The sequence below is a fragment of the Gadus morhua genome, chromosome 5 (genome assembly GCF_902167405.1).
Source record: "Gadus morhua chromosome 5, gadMor3.0, whole genome shotgun sequence".
Taxonomy (NCBI): domain Eukaryota; kingdom Metazoa; phylum Chordata; class Actinopteri; order Gadiformes; family Gadidae; genus Gadus; species Gadus morhua.
In genome coordinates, this window is record NC_044052.1 from 11,316,213 (window position 1) to 11,334,968 (window position 18,756).

Sequence of the window (18,756 nt, forward strand, 5' to 3'; positions counted from 1 at the left end):
TGCCGTGTAAATGGTTAATGCTACATTCCAGGTCAAAGGTCAGGAGATCTCAGAAATGCTCTGCCTGAGGATGTCATAGAATCTGTCAGATGTAGGAAAACAATTCATAGAGATACATTTTATACATCATATATATATATATATATATATATATATATATTTTTTTTTTTTTTTTTACATATATATGTATCATATTTGCAAAGAAGTTCAAAGTTCACATTGTATATTTTCATATTTTGGTAGATCTGCTAACTGGTTGCCGACACATCACTGACGATACAAACGTCTGTCTAGTGCACAGTGTGAAGAGAACTCTAAACCCCTTTAGTCGGAGTGGCGGGGGTCTGTGCAGAGCAGGGACGCTGCGAGGCAATGCACAGGGATTAATGGAGTGTATGTGCACACACTGTAGAATCCTACATCATACAATGACGCCCTGTTAGTGGATGCCCAGACAGGCCCTTTGCACAGCGGAAGGTGAAGCACAAATCTCGTATTTGGCAGAGGCTCTGCTGTATATCCAGGACTAAAGCTCACAGAGTCGTCGGCTAGCACCAGCCAAGAGCAGGGCTGACGTGGCACTATTGGGCCAAGGGGAAGCAAGATTATCATTAGGCAGAAAAATACAAATGATTGACAATAAAGCCTGAGAGAGCAGCACCCAGGAGTTATGTACACTCAGACAAAACCCGAGGATTAGCAGTAATATTTATCTACCGTTAACAACAATGGCCTCTCCACATTATAATGATAATATGCACGACTTTGCGATAGAAGCAGAGCTTTCCTGAGCAGACATGTGCTAGCATGGGGCAGAGGGTTTTGACAACATTGTTTAAGAAGCATTTAATCTGTGTCTTGGCATCATGCCATCTACATTTGAATTGTAGATTTGATTTCCTACACTATATTCACAAACCGCACACTGTATTATTATATCGGATTAATTTCAATCTCCCACTGCACACACCCAATGAAACTGTTTATATAATTTGAAATGATAGCATTTCGTTACCGTCATTTGCATACGTTAAGCAAATTCTGTGTAATATCATCACTGTTTGGTCTGTGTGTGTGTGTGTATGCAAGTGCATAAATGTGTGTGTATTTGTGTGTGTATTTGTGTGTGCGTGTGTGTGTGTATGTGTGCGTGTCTGTGTGTGTCTGTGTGTGTGTGTTTGTGTGTGAGGCCGTATATTTGAGTGTGTGTGTGTGTGTGTGTGTGTGTGTGTGTGTGTCTGTGTGTGTCTGTGTGTGTCTGTGTGTGTCTGTGTGTGTGTGTTTGTGTGTAAGGCCGTATATTTGAGTGTGTGTGTGTGTGTGTGTGTGTGTGTGTGTGTGTGTGTGACGTGTGTGTGTATTCCTGTACGTGTGTGTGTACCGTGGATTTCGGCGCCGGCTGCCTGAGAGTGGGCTCCACAGCGTTGCGTTCGGAGCGCGGCTGTTTCAGCAGGGGGTCCTGACACACGAAGCCTGGGAAGACAAGAGGAGTCAGGGGGCGGGGGAGGGGAGGAGCAGCTCTGTCTGGGGTTCACCAACACAACCGGCCTACACCCCCACACTGGCCGGCGTTTCACACTGAGGGAGGTCAGAGTGAGAGCTCAGGGTGAACCTGTGTGCTGGGCTCCAGGCAGGCTGCCCCGCCCTGCGCTGAAAGGCACCATGGGTATTACACGGTTAATACCTAGACGGCTGCTATCTGATCCTCATGTTCCTGAATCATGTTTGGCACCCAGGTTTACATCCATCAGATTCTCATGGATTACGCTACATCAAGGTGTGCATTTTTGATTGTCATTTCGTGGCAAGTGTTTTCATAAAGGAGGCGCAGTGTTTTTACAAGCCTGTGCAAAGGACTGATACCGAATATATTATGGACGAATTCCAGTGTATGAATACATTAGAGTGAAGAGGATACTTCTCGATCCTGTCCTCTTTGGTGTGCAAAGAGACTTCTCCAAAAGGATGATTAATAACAACCTAACTAACCAACCAACCCATGAATAAACTACAGTAGTGTAGTAGTCATAATGATCAGTAGCAGCAATAAGCAGTAATAAACTAATTGTGTCTCATTGGTTCTCTCTTGCAAAAAAAGAAGTGCAAGCGAGACCCAATGAAAATGAAACGACCAAAACTCAACTACCGATGTAGTAGTCATAATAGTTAGTAGTAGTTAGTAATAAACTAATTGGGTCTCTCTAGCAAATAAATAAGTGCAGTCTCAAAGGGCTTAAAAGGGCATATATTTGTGACAGACACACACACTAGTCGTCAGTAGTAGTTAGTAATAACCTAATTGGGTCTCATTGGGTCTCTCTTACAAAAAATGTATGCAAGAGAGCCCCCAATGACACCAATGCTTCCTGTCCCCTAACCCTGGGGGGGGAAGCATTGGTTTCATTCGGGTCACACGTGCATACATTCTTTTAAATGGCGGTGATTCGAGGCGATTGACAGGCGGGCCCCCGGGGGCCGCTTCCTGCAGCGTCCTCCCAGCCGTCAGGTAGGGCTTAGGGCCCCCGTCGCATTCTCACCTCAACACGGCAATTATTCCAAACATGGCTGACAACTAACTGACAGCAGCAGCAGACGGGAGAAGGGGGGAGGGAGGTGGGCAGGGGAGGTGGGGGTGAATGAATGCTAATGGCATGCTGTCATTATTTACAGGACCGGGACGCCGCCCAAGTGCTATCAGCCCCGGGGCGCCGGGCAGAGGGGTTGTTTTGGTGAATAATGGATGGGCTATGTTCTACATGCCACCGCTCATTTCCCCCCCCCCCCGCGCTAATGCCTCACTCCAAAGATAACTGGCCCTTTAGGATTGGACTCACTTTCTCTCTCTCTCTCGCCAACTCGAGCCTTGAGACTTGTTAGTGGTCTCTCTCTCTCTCTCTCTCTCTCTCTCTCTCTCTCTCACCTGGCGTGAACTCATATTGTGCACTTTGTATACGCGCCCATATGCTCAGGCACGCACACACACACACACTCTTTCTCTCTTGGAGTGTCACTGGACGCTTGCCTATAGTGAGCGTCTGGGGGGCTCAGAGCGAGCAGAAGGACTGTTAGCCAACACTCTTAATAGATGGGGAGAGAACGCCAGTGAGGTAAGGGGCCCAGGGAGACCGAGCGCAGATAAGATTGTTGTCTTGTGTCTTGCATTCATTGCATCGTTGTTAAAGACCATATCAGTCACTCTTGTAATACATATGTACTTGTCAGGTCTTATCCAGCAGAGTGTGGATATTACATTGCCGGAATGCCTTTGTCCCGGTGTGTGTGTCTGTGTGTGTCTGTCTGTGTCTGTGCGTGTGCGTGTGTGTGTGTGTGTGTGCAAGTGCATAGGTGCAAGTGTGTGTGTGTGAGATTCTTCTCTGGTGAGTACGCACTTTTGTCATGGCATTGTAAGCTCTGCCTGCTCCGTGAGAATACAGTAATTATGAGGAGGAGGAGGAGGAGGAGGAGGAGGAGGAGGAGGAGGAGGAGGAGGAGGAGGAGGAGGAGGAGGGGGGGGAGGAGGAGGAGGATCTACCAGGACAGCTCTCCTTCTCTGTTGCAACCACTGCTCTATAATGAGGGTTGATCCCTGCCCGGGGCGCAACATTCTGGATACTCAAATCGCTACAGCTTAACAATGCAGGATCCAGTTTCTCAAGAGAGCTTAATGACTCCAACACAACCCACGCCTGTCTCCGTCGACAACTTCCCCCCCAGCCAGGTCTTTTAATGTCAATTAATAACGCTTGCGGTTGTTGCATTTGCGCAATCATGGAACCCCCTTGTGGAGCTATCCAAATGTTTCCATAATGCATGTTCTACACATTTTACGAGGCGAATCTCGCTGGAGCGACCCTGTGTGTGAGAAACAACAGTTGTAGTCTATCTGCACTGGACATTAGAAAAATTATCTACTAGGCCCCTTTGGAGCCAAAGCGATGGGGAGCTCCTAATAACGAGCACGCTGCAGGAGCCCCAATAGGGCCGGGGGCCCAGCCCAGCGGGCCCCCATCCACACTCAGAGCCCCTGATGAAGGATAACTCTGTAATTCTTGGGCATAATTGCAAGAGCAGAGGATATGCATGGTTAAGTGTGGCCGAACAGAGACCTTACACGCAGAACACACAAAGACAACAAGGGTACGCGTTCCCCAGTGTGAGTTCACTGCTACGATGACACAGAGTGGGAGTCATGGTGGAGTCAGACCATGCTACTGGGAGAGTCCCAGTAATGAGCCCGTTGCCCTGGTGGTCCTCCACCCCTGATGTGGAACAGGCTGGTGGATATAGATCACAACCAGCGTCTCTCCGCCAGGGTCTCAGCGCCAACATTTGCAGTAAGCGATGAAGATGGATCCCAGCCCCTCAGAGCTGGCCTGCAGAAGACATGGGAAACTGTGCAGGACAGCACTCACCCACGATGGAAAACATGTCAGCTATCATGCTGGCCTTTATCTTGAGGTCCAGAGGAGCGTCGCTGAAGGGAAACATGGATTCAAAGTTAAAACCACAACACGCATAGACAAACACACAGACATACACACTAAATTGCAAAGCACAATTTGGGATGGATTTTGTTCCCGCCCTGGACCATGGAAGACCCTTCGGATACATGCCCTGCCTTGACTGGCGTCACACACATCTCGTTGACCCAAAACCATCCACAATATGCATGTTGTGTGTGCTTGCGTGTGTGCTTGTGTGCCAATTCCTCTTGCATGAGAGCCACATACACACTATACTCAACATCGTCCAAGCCACCACCGGACAGAACATAAGCCGATACTGTGTATTCGTGAGCCTGGAGAGCGAGCAGGGCTCCCGGCAGCACTTGTTTTGGGTGGGTAAAGCCGGGGGTCCCGGTGCCAACGGGGAGGGGCTGTCACTCACCACGCCAGGGAGGGGGAGAGGTTAACCTCCAGAAGCCAAGGCTTGAGGTCGGTGTCTATGAGCACGTCGAACCCGTACAGCTCTGCAAAGGAGGGAAGCGCAACATCATGAGCAATTTGCGCGTACAATTTGTGCGCGCATGCCTGCCTCAGTACGTGTGTGTGTGTGTGTGTGTGTGTGTGTGTGTGTGTGTGTGTGTGCGTTTGTGTGTGTGTACCATTGTGCGTGCGCACGGGTATACTGTGCATGCATGCGTATGTTTGTGTGTGTGCGTGTGTCTGTGCAAGCAGAGTGTTTGTGTTTTGTGCATGTGCGTACGTGTGTGCCTGTGGGTGTGTATGCCTGAGTGTGTGTGTGCATGTGTAAATGGGATGCAACCCAGAGAGATATGGCCACTCTCTAGCTCTTTTAAAGGCAATGATCAGAGTAAAGCAGAGTTAAAGCGAGAGCACAGTGTTACCAGAGTTCCATCAGTGACCAATCTGGTCAACCGGTTTGCCAGCATGGCCCTCTCTGTCTTTCTGCTCCTGATTACACGCACATTACTCTGTGTATCCAATCACTCACGAGAGAGACATACATCAAAGTACGGTACTGAGGGATTGGCTGCCCTGCATTAGCTAAGTACACATACACACATTTCGACTCTGTTGGCATCGCTTACATAAGCTCGGATCAAAAACAATTTGTGGTTCGGCGAACGGTTTCATGCACGCCGTTGATAATTCTGCAGTTTCTGGAAAGGTTTTCAGTCTACAGATTGTCAACGCGTATTAAAAGGAGCGACAGGAGTCTACTCTGCTGTGGCGTTTCCACAGCAATTAGGTGGAAGTCTGGTCCGCCCAGGCCAACGGTTAGATGACGTCGGAAAATAAAATAGAAAGATAGCATGTAGCTAAAGCCATGCAGATCAGGGTAGATGCTAGCACTTTCTTCTTTGTTTTTCTTCAGTTCTGCACTTACTCAATTAAAACATGGGTTCACCCCACAAAGCCACCCGAATGACTTACACACCACTTCTATTTATACTAACAGCGGGTGTGTGTATGTGAATGTCATACACATGCAAACCCACTGGAAGGTCTAAACAGACTTGCGGCCATTTCACTTTTAACGAGTTGTGCCACCATTAGCGGTAATGACCTCAAGCAAGCACATTAGCGGTTACTTTCTGGCATTTCGATACAGCACTGCTTTGGTTCAGGAACATTGCAACAAAATACATTTGACCCCAAACACACACACACATACTCTCAAACAATACCAAAAAAAAAAAAAAACGCATCCCATAATACAACAGGATTGTACTGTACACCCCCCTACTCTCACCTCCACTAGCGATGAGCACACAGCACTCACGACGGTGGGGCAGGGCTGCCTTGTAAAAGCCCCAACCCAACCAGCCAAGACCACCCCCGACCCCACCCCGAGCCCCCCGCAGCCAGAGCAGAGAGGCCGACCACAGCTTAGCTTTTTGTGTTTTTCCTTTACAAGGATTGGGGCAAAGCACAGCGGTAAAGCCGGGGAGGGGAGAAGCACTCCTGGTTACAACTTCAAAGAGCGGTGTCTGTTGTGAAAATAGGCCAGCGGCATGGGGCTTTCAAAGCCTCCGTGAGCGCCGCTGTTTGCTCGGGAGTCGCAGGTCAACGGCGGTGTTAAGCACACAAGAGCCAGCTAAAGGGCCAGAGACCTGCCCTTTCTTTCCCACTCATTTTGGGGGGAGGGAGTGGTGTGATTGACAGAGGCTGTGGTGATCCGGGTTGTGTGTGAGTGTCGCAGAGCCCGCATTTCCAGAGGGAAAGTCTTGGGACACAGCATTGATTGACTGCGTCATGAAGAGGAAGACGTCATGATTGACAGGCGAGCAAGACCAATCCCGGACCGTACAATGGGAACAGTACTTTCTGCAAAAACAGACGCTTGTTGGAAGAAACGTGGATTAAAATATGATTTTTAACAATTGCTCTGCTGTCTAACAAAAAAAAGTACTACCCGGTGAACTGGGTATCCCATGGATTTAAAAAAAAGAATAAAGCTGGTTCTCTGATTACATGTACGGTAATTTGAATGACAATGCAGACAACGAGAATCGGGCCTTGAGGTTCTTCAAGACGCTGTCCGGCCTTACTTGCTCTGCATATCAGACGCTCAGGATGGGTCACATTGTGCGGTAGTGCCTTGTGAATGAACACCATGTGACTGAACACAAGAGGCTGAGACCAGTCAATATGTAACTTCGAAAAAGGCTCAAGAGGAAAGACTTAGGAAAGACAAAGTTGTGTTTGATGGATGCCAAGATCAACCTGCCTTTGACCGTCCTAAGGCTTTCGGATAAACGCTCTCCAATTATCACAGCTTGGTCCATACATTGACTCTCAACCTTTCCAGTCTGTCTAGGTGAACGCATGTCCTAATCGTATCTGACACTAGTTGTCAAGGGAACAAGGTAATTGTAGAGGGTTTAGTGGGATTTTCATCCAAGATGGAAAGTGCGGACTCATCTCTGTCTGCTGAGGATGGACTGCACACCAAACAGTAGTTGTTAAGAGATTTCACAGTTATTTTCCAGTTGCATGAGTATTTCTTTGTTTTTTTCCCTTTGACATAGAACACGAACACACAGGGAGAGAGACCCAGAGAGAGGGAGAGAGAGACATAAAACCCAATGCATTAGACTGATGCAGCACACATGAAGTCAGCCTGTGGTGGCTTGTCAACAGCACCACAACAAGAGGAAAAAGCGCGGGTGCATGTGTGTGTGTGTGTCCCCACAGTTCTCTGCAGACAGGCCCACTCTGAGTGACAACCCGCCGCACATTTTCCCTCCAATTAGCCGCAGACGCCGCCCCTGCCTCGCGAGGTGAGCCGTGCCGCCCTCTGCGAGGCACGCTCAGTCCTGTGGCGGGGACCGCTGGCGGCGAGGGGAGCACCGCGTCATCAGCCCGCGAGGAGCCCACAACAAGCGCCGCCGCCACCAGCGGCCGGGAGGAGGAGAGGCGGCGGGCACCCACATCGCACCCAGTAAAAGAGGGAGGGAGCGTGGAGACGGGTGACATGTAGGATTTGTCTTAACACCCTCCCCCCTCCTTCTTCGACTTTGGGACCTGTGGTGCTGGAAATGGTCGCGCCTACCAGAGACAAGACCCCCCCCCCCCCCCCCCCCTCCCCCTGCCTCCACAGCCCTAACACCAGCCGTGATGTTTATGGGCCTGCATTAACAGCAGAGAACAGAAACAGAAGCAGCAGCAGTGACAAGCATCTCCGGCGTGGGTCGGAGTCTGTGTGCGAGCAGAGGACGGTCTGTCCTCCATTCCATGAATTGGTGTTGTTTAAACTTTCCCTCCTCCATTACGGCAAGGAGCGGAGCAGCTAGCTTGAAGAGAGAGAGGGAAAGCGAGAGACACAGAGACGCCCCGAAGACTGGAGCTTTTTTCAAAGGGCCCTGTTTATAGATTTATCTTGATGGGTGTGGTTTGGGGGTGGGTGGGTGTGTAGGGGGGGGGCAATCCATTCATCATGCTCGAGAAGTTAAGTGAATTCTGACCATATCGTCATCATCACGACAAATCCATTCTTTTTTCAAGTGTAGAAGAGTGGGTGACTATCGGATAAATGTAGCAGGGTTGGGACGAGACGCGGGGGAGGGTGAGGGGAGGGCGTGGGGGAGGGTTCAGGGGAGGGGCTGAGGCGCTGGATCAAACCACACTGAGCACTTAATGAGGGACGTTGGGTGGAACACAGGACCAGTGGGTGGAATGTTTGGCGTGTAATAAAATAGGGCCCTGGCTTGGCTAATCACTCCTCAGTCAAAACATCTCATAATCAGCATCCCTCGGCCCGGAGCTGCTCCATTAATCACAGGGCTGGTGGTGGGGAGCTGCATGGGTGGCATTCGATCACCCCTCGCGCGCACACATGCACGTACACAGACACACACAGACACACGCACACAAACAGGGACAGGGATACACACACACATGGACATGAAGGAGCACAAACACACACACACACACACACGCACACGCACACGGACACGCACAGACATACATACACACACACACACGCACGCACGCAGATGCAAACGGACATGCAGAGACACACACACGAGCACATACACACGGACATCCACGCACAGAAACACACACGCGTAGACACAGGAACGCACACAGACATGCATAGACACATACACACGCACACAAGGACACACACACACACACAGAGACACACACGCAGAGACACCTCACCAACGAAAGCACAGAGATGTTTTCATATCCAGTACCACCATCAGAATACTATAAAAAGATTTCATGTTTTTAATGTATTGAACGACGAGATTAATTTAACAATAACAGGGACGGAATAAATTGCGGCAATCTGGCGGACGGGAGAGGAGCAGATGAACTGCCAAGAACAGAGCGAGCACAGCGCACACATGTCCGTCCGCATGGGTGGGGGGGGGGGGGGTTCAGATTGACAGAGGGGAAACACTTGACTAACCCCCCCCCCCCCCCCCCCCCCCCATGTGTCTGTCTCTGCAGAAATGTAATATCATAGACCGAGACGCGCTGATACTGTAATTAACTCACTTTGGGGTAAGGAGGGGGGAGAAACAGGGAAGGGTGTTGGGGGACGTGTCGTGGGAGCGGACCACACTGTTTTCGTTGGCGTTGTGAGGCCGTAACGTAATAGTACCGGCAACCCTAATTGCTTGTTGTTGTTTTTGTGAAACAGTGAACAGGTCGTGCTATGTTCTGGTGACAGAGCAAAAAGCATCTGAACATGCGGGACGGAGCGTTGCTGCAGGCCTGTTGGGAGGCTTTTCTGCCACTGTCGTTACTTCTGCCTTTCGAGGTTGGATTTCACAGAGATCTTGTGTTTCGGTTGGGTGCTGAAGGACGTGTAATTAAGTAGTCAACTGATAATGCCAGACAAGGGAAGGAACAAGATTGGATTTATGATGTGGGAGTGTGTGTGTGTGTGTGTGGATGAAGGATGCTCTAAACAGCCGAGTCAGTCTGATTGGAATATTGGGCTGTGAGAGGCTGCACACCTGTGCTGCATTGAGATGTCAATGTGCACAGGTTAAACCAGCCGTCAGACACACTCTGGGAGAGATCTCCCCTCAACACAGGAGTGATGCCCTGCAACCAGGGAGTGAGGCCCCTCAGCCCAAGAGTGAGGCCCCTCAGCCCAGGGGTGAGGCCCCTGATAGCATCTCCATACAGGCAGTAATCAGAGAGCAGGAATCTAGCCTGTTTCCACGTGGGCAACAGCCCAAAACACAACCCCTGTTATGTCTAGGGGGACCTGCGTGGAGCTCCGTCTATCTGATGGTGTTGAGGGACGGAGGAGAGGGTGTCGGTGCGTTCACACCGTCCACGCTCATCTCCCCACCTCACTCGGGAGCATGGGGAAAATATTTTGGGAAGATAAGGAGCAACTATCATGTCGACACCTCAGTCGGACTGGGTTGTTCAAGAGGAGTCCGGATCGTGTGCCAATGCACAGGGCTCACCGTCTGTTGCAATGTATGCCTGCACATGTTGGCAGGTAAAAGGTTCTGCCCCGACATGAACTCCTTTTGTTTTTGGGTGAGGCATGTGTCTCCTGAGGTAGAGCTGGTTGGCTGGTAACTGAAAGGTTGCTAGTTTGGTCCCCGGCTCCTCCTGGCTCGAGTGTCGAGGTGCCCCTGAGCAAGACACCCAACCCTACCTGCTCCCGAAGAGCTGGCTGTCGCCCTGGTTGACACTGCCGTTGGGGTGTGAATGTGTGCATGAATGGGTGGATGTAAGACAATACTGTACAGCGCTTTGAGTGGCCACTGGATAGGAAAGTGCTGAATACATGCAGACCAATTACCATTTATTTCATCCCCAAGTCAAGCTTCCTTTAAACAAGAAGAACAGTATCCAAACAAAGCGTGGGAAATAGAATTCAAGTATTTCTTTGGAGTACGACCCGATTCTGATTATTCTAGTGATTTTAAATCATCGGTGTATGCAAAGTTGAAGAGAGAGCAGGACAGAAAATGGAAAAAAATTATGGGAAGGGTAATAACAACAGAGTAATGTGATCCATGTGAAAAACCATGGTCAAATCTTGCTTAAACACCAGACAGAGAGAGAGAGAGAGAGAGAGAGAGAGAGAGAAGGGAAAGACTCAGTCAGAGATAGAGAGAGAGAGAGAGAGAGAGAGAGAGAGAGAGAGAGAGAGAGAGAGAAAGAAAGAAAGAAAGACAGACACAAAGAGAACGGGCAATTAGGGCCAACACCAACATGGGTGATCGCTCCAAGATGGAGTTCATACAGCAGAGCAGCCAAGCAGACAGTAGGCCCGAAGGATGGCAAGCAATAGGGAGCAAACTCAGACAAAAGGCTTTGACGAGCCAATGGTAGGAGTCAGAGAACACAAACAGTGTGTGTGTGTGTGTGTGTGTGTGTGTGTGTGTGTGTGTGTGTGTGTGTGTGTGTGTGTGTGTGTGTGTGTGTGTGTGTGTGTTGGGGGAGCTCCATAGGGAATGACTATGTATACAAACATACCAATATGTAGGAGTAGCATAGTGGAACCATTTCACAGTGATTCTGGGAAACCAACAACAGGGAGATCTGAGTGGATGTGAGGGAACACGCAGAGCAGAATGAGAAACAGCACAATGATGTTTCCATCCAAGGAAAGTCCAGCCCAACCTGGAGCCACACAGGGGATGGCTGGGGTTTGTTTTACAGAGGAGGACGGGGAAACGGTGTGACCTTTCTGCAAGAACTACTAAACATCACAACCATAACAAACAGACACATCCCGCCTTATAAAAACATACTGAGAGTGGGGCTTCGACCTCCACCGATGCATTCAAACACAAAGCCAGGATGAAATTGAAAGCATTTGTTGTGGCGGGTATGTGGCCCTTACCGAAGCAGTTGGTCCTGTACGGGCAGAACATCTTGCAGGCACTGGCAATCTGCAGTTCAGCACTGAGCACCGCCTTCACAATGAGGTCTTCCACCTGCTTCATCAGCACTGGAATATGCAACAATAAAAAATGGCTACAACATGAAAGGCACAACATGTTCTCACTTCTCATATAAACCAAGACAACGGATTAAAGTTAACCCAGGCCCGACACATTTATGGTTAGCGGCACTTGAATACTTTCCCCTCGCCTGCTCGTTAAATAACAAGGGGAAATCAAAGGAAAACACAAAGACATCAACATCAGCCAATTGTGTTGTGATGAAAAGAAAAAAGAACATCTGAACTCACATGTGGTGTCTTTCCCCTCGTGCTTCAAATACCTCAACATGGCACTCATGCTCCACTTGTTGCCGTAATCCTCCAGTTCAGGGTCATCGCAACTGAAAAGGAACAAAAGACGGGCGGCTGTGACATGGGGGCTCGCCGCTGGATGCCAGGAATTGCGATGCGGCGCGGCGCTATCATCCAGGTTACAGAGAACGGACCTCTGGACCTGAGAGCCCACACACACACACAGCCCTGCTCCAACAGGAACCGTTCCTTTGATGCTTTGAGTGCACTGGGAGTATGAGGCTGCGATGAACGAGGTTTCAGCTCACCTGACGTAGTCGCTGCTCTTTTTGTTCACGCTGGAGTTGGTGAGATGCATGAACTGGTTCTTGATGTTCTTCGAAGCCCGGTCATACTTGACCGTCGCGAATCTGTGGGCCAGAATATAACTTTTAGTTTTTCTTACAAGAGCGGATAAAAAGTGGCACAACAACACATTGATCACTAGGTCTATTTGGCCGATATTTTTTTTCCCAAAGGTGACATAGTTACACAGCTGAGACAAGGGGGAAAGCACTTTGGCAGGGATCGGGCTGGGCTTGAAAGTGATGCACGCCACACAGATCGATGTTCTGTGAGCTGAGGCATCGCGTTAAACTGAACGGCCAGAGATTCACAGCAGGGTTTACAACATGGTCACCGTTTGTGGGCCAGTGTTTTTAAATTCAAGCTAACAGAGGGCACTGGGGCTTATTCAGGACAGCACAGTCAGTATGTAACCAATCTGGGATCCAACAGTCCTACTATTAAACAGCAACTTCAGACTTTCTGACTATTGTACTCCTTACTTCCTTCCTTCAAAATCATTGAAAATTGTACCAAGAAAATAACAAAAGTAAGTACCGGTAGTGTAATATGTATTGTTATAAATCACACAGACCATGGTTTGGATTTGAAAGGAAAACAGGATAGCATCACGGCGGTGGGAGAGCGAGTTAACGCTGCCCTCTACTGGTCATGGAAAACCAAAAGTGGCTGCTTTGTCTTTGCCACCACCTGATCAAATGAATGAACGTAGGCCACAGAAAGTGCAACGCACTGCATGGAAAGGTGCATCCTAACCAAAGGAGCATTGGCGCTCAGTCATCGTACGACAGACGACAACAAACAAGAGGAAGACACGGTAAACCGTGGGTTCCGCAGCGCACCTGGCTAGGCCCTCTTCGTAGAGGTAGATGAGGAGGGGGTCGTACGAGGTCACCAGCACGTACAACCGCACGTCGAACTTGAAGTCTGCAAAACAAGGTCCACAAATGAAAGGCGATTACACTGGCGCAAACCTTTTTTTAACTCTTCGTACCTATGAAACAAACGGGCAAGCTCAGGACGCGCGAGGTGGCCACTCACCGTGTATCAACAGGGGATTGTTAACGTAGCGAGACACCAAGATGTTTTTGTCCATTGAGATCTGGCTTGGCTGCGCAACAAGAACAAAGGAAGCACATCAAAGCCAATCGCTCACACGGTATACCTCATCCAGGGAGGCCGTCCAGAACTCACTTCACACTACATCACAACAGGGAGGGACACACTGACGCGCGCCACTCTGTTGCCAATCTGTGACAGTGTTGAGAAGAAAGAGCCAGTTAAAAGAGAGTTTGAGTTAACAATACAAAAGCGGCATTGGCCGTGACAGGCAATAATAGGCGAGCGCTTTAACGGCACTCTATGAAAATATAATCCACTGGCAAGAGCCAGGGCCGCCATGAGGTTAAAATGTGTTGCAGGTGGCGAGGCAGAGAGAGAGAAACCTCAGTGCTGGCTAAAGTTCACAGAGAACCTTAAAAACGTCCTTCTTTCTTCTCTCCAGATAGCGCCTGGACATTCCTTCCATCTTTTCATAAAAATGCCTTCAGAAGAGAAGAAGCCGTGGGAGGTGAAGGGGGGGGGGATGTTGTTCAAAAGGGAGGCAAGTGTGGAGCTCCTCCAAAGACTGAACCTTGGAAGTGTGTGATTTACTCAGTGGGTGCATATTAATGTCTGTGATGCTGATGTGTGCTTAGTTCAAAAAGATGGCTCTATCACAACTCCCCCCCCTCCCCCGCATCTGGCGGACTCAGTGTCCACTCAGCATGCTTTCCATGAAGTAATCTACAAAGTTACTACAATACTTTTGTACACTCGTGTTGGAGCCCACACGTGTATTTTCTTTTTAGCTTTGAGTTCAACGTAACCGCTCCTTGCCGCTATCTCTGGCTTACATTGCTGACCAGGTAGATCCCTCTCCCTCTGGAGGACGCAACAGGTTTGATGATCCATGGCCCCTTATCCTTGGAGAAACAACCTGAGGATGGACACGAGGCAGAGGTTAGCGTGAGGCGGTAGGGAGGCGGTCTGCGGTGGGTGGGGGGACAAGGCAGTGAAGCGTGACTCCTACTGCAGAAGGTCTTGTACTCGGAGGGTAGCACGAAGGTCTGCGGGACGATGTTGAAGTTCTTGAAGCCGTGCGCCTGCTGCATGCGCTGGATGTTCTTGTACAGTCGGTCCTTGCGCGTCAACTCGTAGGACCTGAAACACAACCGGACCCCCCGTGCTGCCAGTTTAAAAATAGAAAGACCCGGGCCTACACAACGTAAGACCCCTTGAAATACAATGAATAAAGCTTGAGTAAATACAATCCGGCTTTGGCTCCCTCCTCCTGATTTCATTGCATGTTTTCGCGGAGGCTCCTGCTCCAAGCTAAACAGACCTTTCTGCCAAAGCCAAGGAAAACATGGGCTGGAGCAGAGCCTGCGAAGGGGCTCAGCTGGGTGAATGCGAGCAAAACAAGGCCGTCCTACCTGGGGAAGTGGTTGACCTTCTGGAAGTCCTGAAGGGTGCGCAGGAGGTAAGGCTTGAAGTGTGAGCCGGTCCACATGAGGTTGAAGTCATTACTGTTGGGGTGGATCTGGGAAAAAACAGACACCGTTTCGGTTTGACAATCGGCTCGTCGGACCCCGCAAATGATTTCATTCTGAGCTCAGAGCCGTGATGGGCTCTCATGCCAAGCGATAAATCAAAAACCAAAAGGATTATTTCAGAGCAAAAAAGCATGGACATTGGATGCTGCCAGTCGCCCCAACAACAGTATTATGTTCTGATCTCAATCACATGTGACAGCTCGGCTGGAGTGCATCTTAGGAGCTAATCCATAGAAACACAGCCCAGCTCTCCTCAAATCATATCACTGGGTTCACCAGCTACTTTCATCACCATCCCATTACCCTTTGTTTGTGTTTAGGGCCAACAACTGGATCACACACACAAACACACACACACAAACACACACACACGCATGCGCGCACACGCACACACACGCACACACATGCACACACACACCGGGAGTACAGATGTTTGCAATATAGGCTTATTAAACGTTGGCGGGTCAATACTGGACCTTTGATGATTATGAGTTAGTGGGAGTTAACAGCACTAGCGTGACGTATTAGAAAAGGGGTTGAATTTATAGTTACTTCTTCAAACCAGCAATAGCACACTCGTGAAACCGGATCCTTTTCATTCTCCTAAGAGCCTTTCTAAAGTAATGCATTCGCAAGCTTTGACATCTGGCAAGTATCCATTCAAGGCAGAGAGTTATGAAAAAAAAGCTTAATATCCATTTATCTGACAAGGGGCATCAAGAGCATTGGCATGCTCATAAAGACAAGGTAAACTGAGGTAAACAGCAGCTTCAGAAACCATTCCAGTTCAGCCTGGGTTGGGATGAGAATCGTCGCAAGGCCCCGAATCTGCAGTTTTTGCTATTTTTAATGTTATCGAATTTCCATATAGAGATGTTTCATTGGAGCTCAGCCCGTTGCTGGAGCCTGAATTAAATTAAGATATAATGCATGATGGAAGCAAATTGAGTTAAGGAATATGCCACTTGAGTAATTTTCATCTTCTGGCACTATTGCCAGAAGATAGCACTTGGACAAAATTAAGCCCAGATTTGAAAACATCCATTCTTAAATCACTACACTGTATTGATCATTTCCCGCGGCTATCAATGCAGAATACTGACATTGCCAGCAGCCAACAAAGAAACTTGAGGTAATAAAGAGTGATGTGATTTTCTAAGTTGATATGAATGTAAATGCTGTGGGAGCACTTTTAATTATGCAAACATGACCTACTGCAAAATTTGACTTGATTTTTGAGTTCAAGTCGATTAATAATATCATTTTGAAATAGCCTAAACACACAAACTCACAAACATAAACAGATTGCCAAGCTTTCGGGCACACACATGCACCCCACACACATACACACACAAACATACAATCAACATAACATGATTTTATATTATGGAAAGAACATAACCTCATTGAATCCATGGTTTGTGAGTATTCCTCTGACTAGGCGACTTTCTGTGCGAACAATCTTGAAGGCCATGTTATATCGCTCTGTAGGAAACACAAAAAAACACAACAAGCTACACACACGTTGCCGTTTTTTCATTGATAAAAACAAACATGATACACACAGTAGTGATTGGGATACATCAGAATAGTGTTGTGTACGTCCCATAGAGCAGACTTGAATCCTTTGAGATAGTGTGAGTCTTGGTGTGTGTGTGTGTTTGGATGTGTGTATGTTTATGTGTATGCGTGCATGCGTATGTGTTTACCTCCAATAGAGCATAGATTCCCATCTTTAGAGATAATGGCCTCGGCGCAGAACACCAGGACAGGGATCCTCCTACTAAGGCCACTCCAGGCGATGCAAGGATGGTCTCTTAGAGATAAAGAAACACGCCTATAAACAACATCCTGGTCGAACAAATCAAGAGACCCTCAAGCAAGCTAAACCCAGAAGACCAGAATAATCCACAGTAAAAAATGAAACCTTGAGATTAACTGTATTTAATGTTATGGTTACAGTCATGAATAATAGAGAGGTGGAGAACACATGAGTAGGAAGCTCACCCAATACATACGTACATTTTAAATTGTGTTGTTTCAGAAAGTCTGAGGAGCAACTCATTATTTTAGGATTCATGATAGTTCTAGACGCAGGTGCTATGAGATGGGAAGCTGGTTGATGGCATAGCTCTTAAAGACATGACTTTCCTGTTATAAAATAACTGCTACACACAAAGCAAGGTATTCTCAGTGCTCTAGTGCTTTGACAGGAGCTGCTCAAACCAGCTCTTCAGTGATAGGCTAAAGTATGTCAAAATTAAAAGATGCTTTCTTTTTACTTTTAGTAAAATCATAAGAATGTAGTAGTGCATTGCCCAGACACAACAAATCTACCGAAATCACGCATATCCAGAGAAAAATGAGAAAGACCAACTGCTCCAACACAATGTCATGATATATAGGATAATGTGGTTGGCTGCATCGCCTCAGCCTTAGGAGAAGGGCAATCAATTGTGCAAAATGAATGCTTGTGGACGTCTTTAATGGGTTTCTCTAAGGTGCCATCAATAATACAGGGTCACGACAGTAATGTAACCATGCCCTCTGCAGCCATCATGTTCCTTTAAGAGTGAAGAACATTACAATAGTTTTGTTCTGTCGGGTCGCTCAAAGACAGACACTCAAATAATAATTAATGAATTGCTCAATCGTTGATAACTGTTTTACATGAGGACTTGCACACACACACTCAAATAAATGGTTGAGCGTACTCCAAAGAATGTGTTTTTTTCAAAGAAAAACAAGATTGATATTATATTTTGAGCGCAATAACAGATATGATAATGATATGATTTTATACCCTGATTTAGTCCAATTAATACTATTAGCACTGCTGCCACTACTACTACTACTAATGTTCGAGGCTATATAAAAGGGTTTGGGTTTAGGGAACATTATCTAGCCATCATAATGTTTACCCTTAATCTCATGAAGCAGCCCAATTATTATGAGTTCAACCAAGGGACTATTTTCGATGTCATCTAATAACCCACAGTAGGAGTTAAATCACAACCGTTTGACCTATTGCAAATCAAATCAGCGCCTCCACTCACTCCTGCTCATCCTCCAGGTGGGACTCTGAATCCTCTTCATCCCTGACCACAGATGGCATTTCTTCAAAGTGCCGGACGAGCTGCGAGATGAAAAGCTTTGTGGAGTCCGGCACCTCGGCTTACCATGCCATCTCAGACCTGCAAATAGATCAACGCCAAGTCTGAACGGTTACGGTCACAATTCCATCTCTGGCATCACATTGTCAGACACCAGGTAACAAGCATTAGCTTAAAGGTAGCCAGTATTAAATGTCAAGGCTTATATTTGTATGAATACAGTTTACATTTGGGTCGCTTTAGCGGGTTTATGTCAGCCTTGTGAACGGTCATGGTTCGGATTGTGCTCGGTTATCATGTCTTTGTAATTACATACCGAACACGCGAGGATAAACATGAATTTATCTCGAAGAGGGTAGCCTAGTTGGCCATCCCAGCTAAGCTTCCTGGTAACTACAGCAACTGAGCAGCGAAGTGAAGGCGCATGCGCATATCAGAGACGTTGTGGGCGGAACCACAACGGCCCGTACTACAGGTGATCGCTAGTGGTGTGCAGCGATTGGCTGGATGATGAAACAAGGCGGGACCAAATAACGAACGTCCATTCTATGAAT

At 48.0% G+C, this 18,756-nt stretch overlaps 1 protein-coding gene across 2 annotated transcripts in view; it reads right to left on the reverse strand.

Moving 5' to 3' along the window:
- Window positions 1–18,616, reverse strand: part of ttll5 (tubulin tyrosine ligase-like family, member 5) — a 51,623-nt gene extending 33,007 nt beyond the window's left edge. For both annotated transcript variants that reach the window (XM_030356291.1, XM_030356289.1), the window contains exons 1-15: window positions 18,519–18,616; window positions 18,146–18,283; window positions 16,799–16,905; window positions 16,492–16,574; window positions 14,970–15,076; window positions 14,567–14,697; window positions 14,391–14,473; window positions 13,537–13,606; window positions 13,338–13,422; window positions 12,459–12,560; window positions 12,148–12,239; window positions 11,797–11,904; window positions 4,888–4,969; window positions 4,413–4,474; window positions 1,382–1,473 (exon numbers count right to left, since the gene is read on the reverse strand). In XM_030356291.1, coding sequence (XP_030212151.1) covers window positions 1,382–1,473; window positions 4,413–4,474; window positions 4,888–4,969; window positions 11,797–11,904; window positions 12,148–12,239; window positions 12,459–12,560; window positions 13,338–13,422; window positions 13,537–13,606; window positions 14,391–14,473; window positions 14,567–14,697; window positions 14,970–15,076; window positions 16,492–16,574; window positions 16,799–16,905; window positions 18,146–18,204 — 1,263 coding nt within the window. In that variant the 5' untranslated portion in view covers window positions 18,205–18,283; window positions 18,519–18,616. The remainder of the gene's footprint in view (window positions 1–1,381; window positions 1,474–4,412; window positions 4,475–4,887; window positions 4,970–11,796; window positions 11,905–12,147; window positions 12,240–12,458; window positions 12,561–13,337; window positions 13,423–13,536; window positions 13,607–14,390; window positions 14,474–14,566; window positions 14,698–14,969; window positions 15,077–16,491; window positions 16,575–16,798; window positions 16,906–18,145; window positions 18,284–18,518) is intronic.
- Window positions 18,617–18,756: the final 140 nt, after the last annotated feature.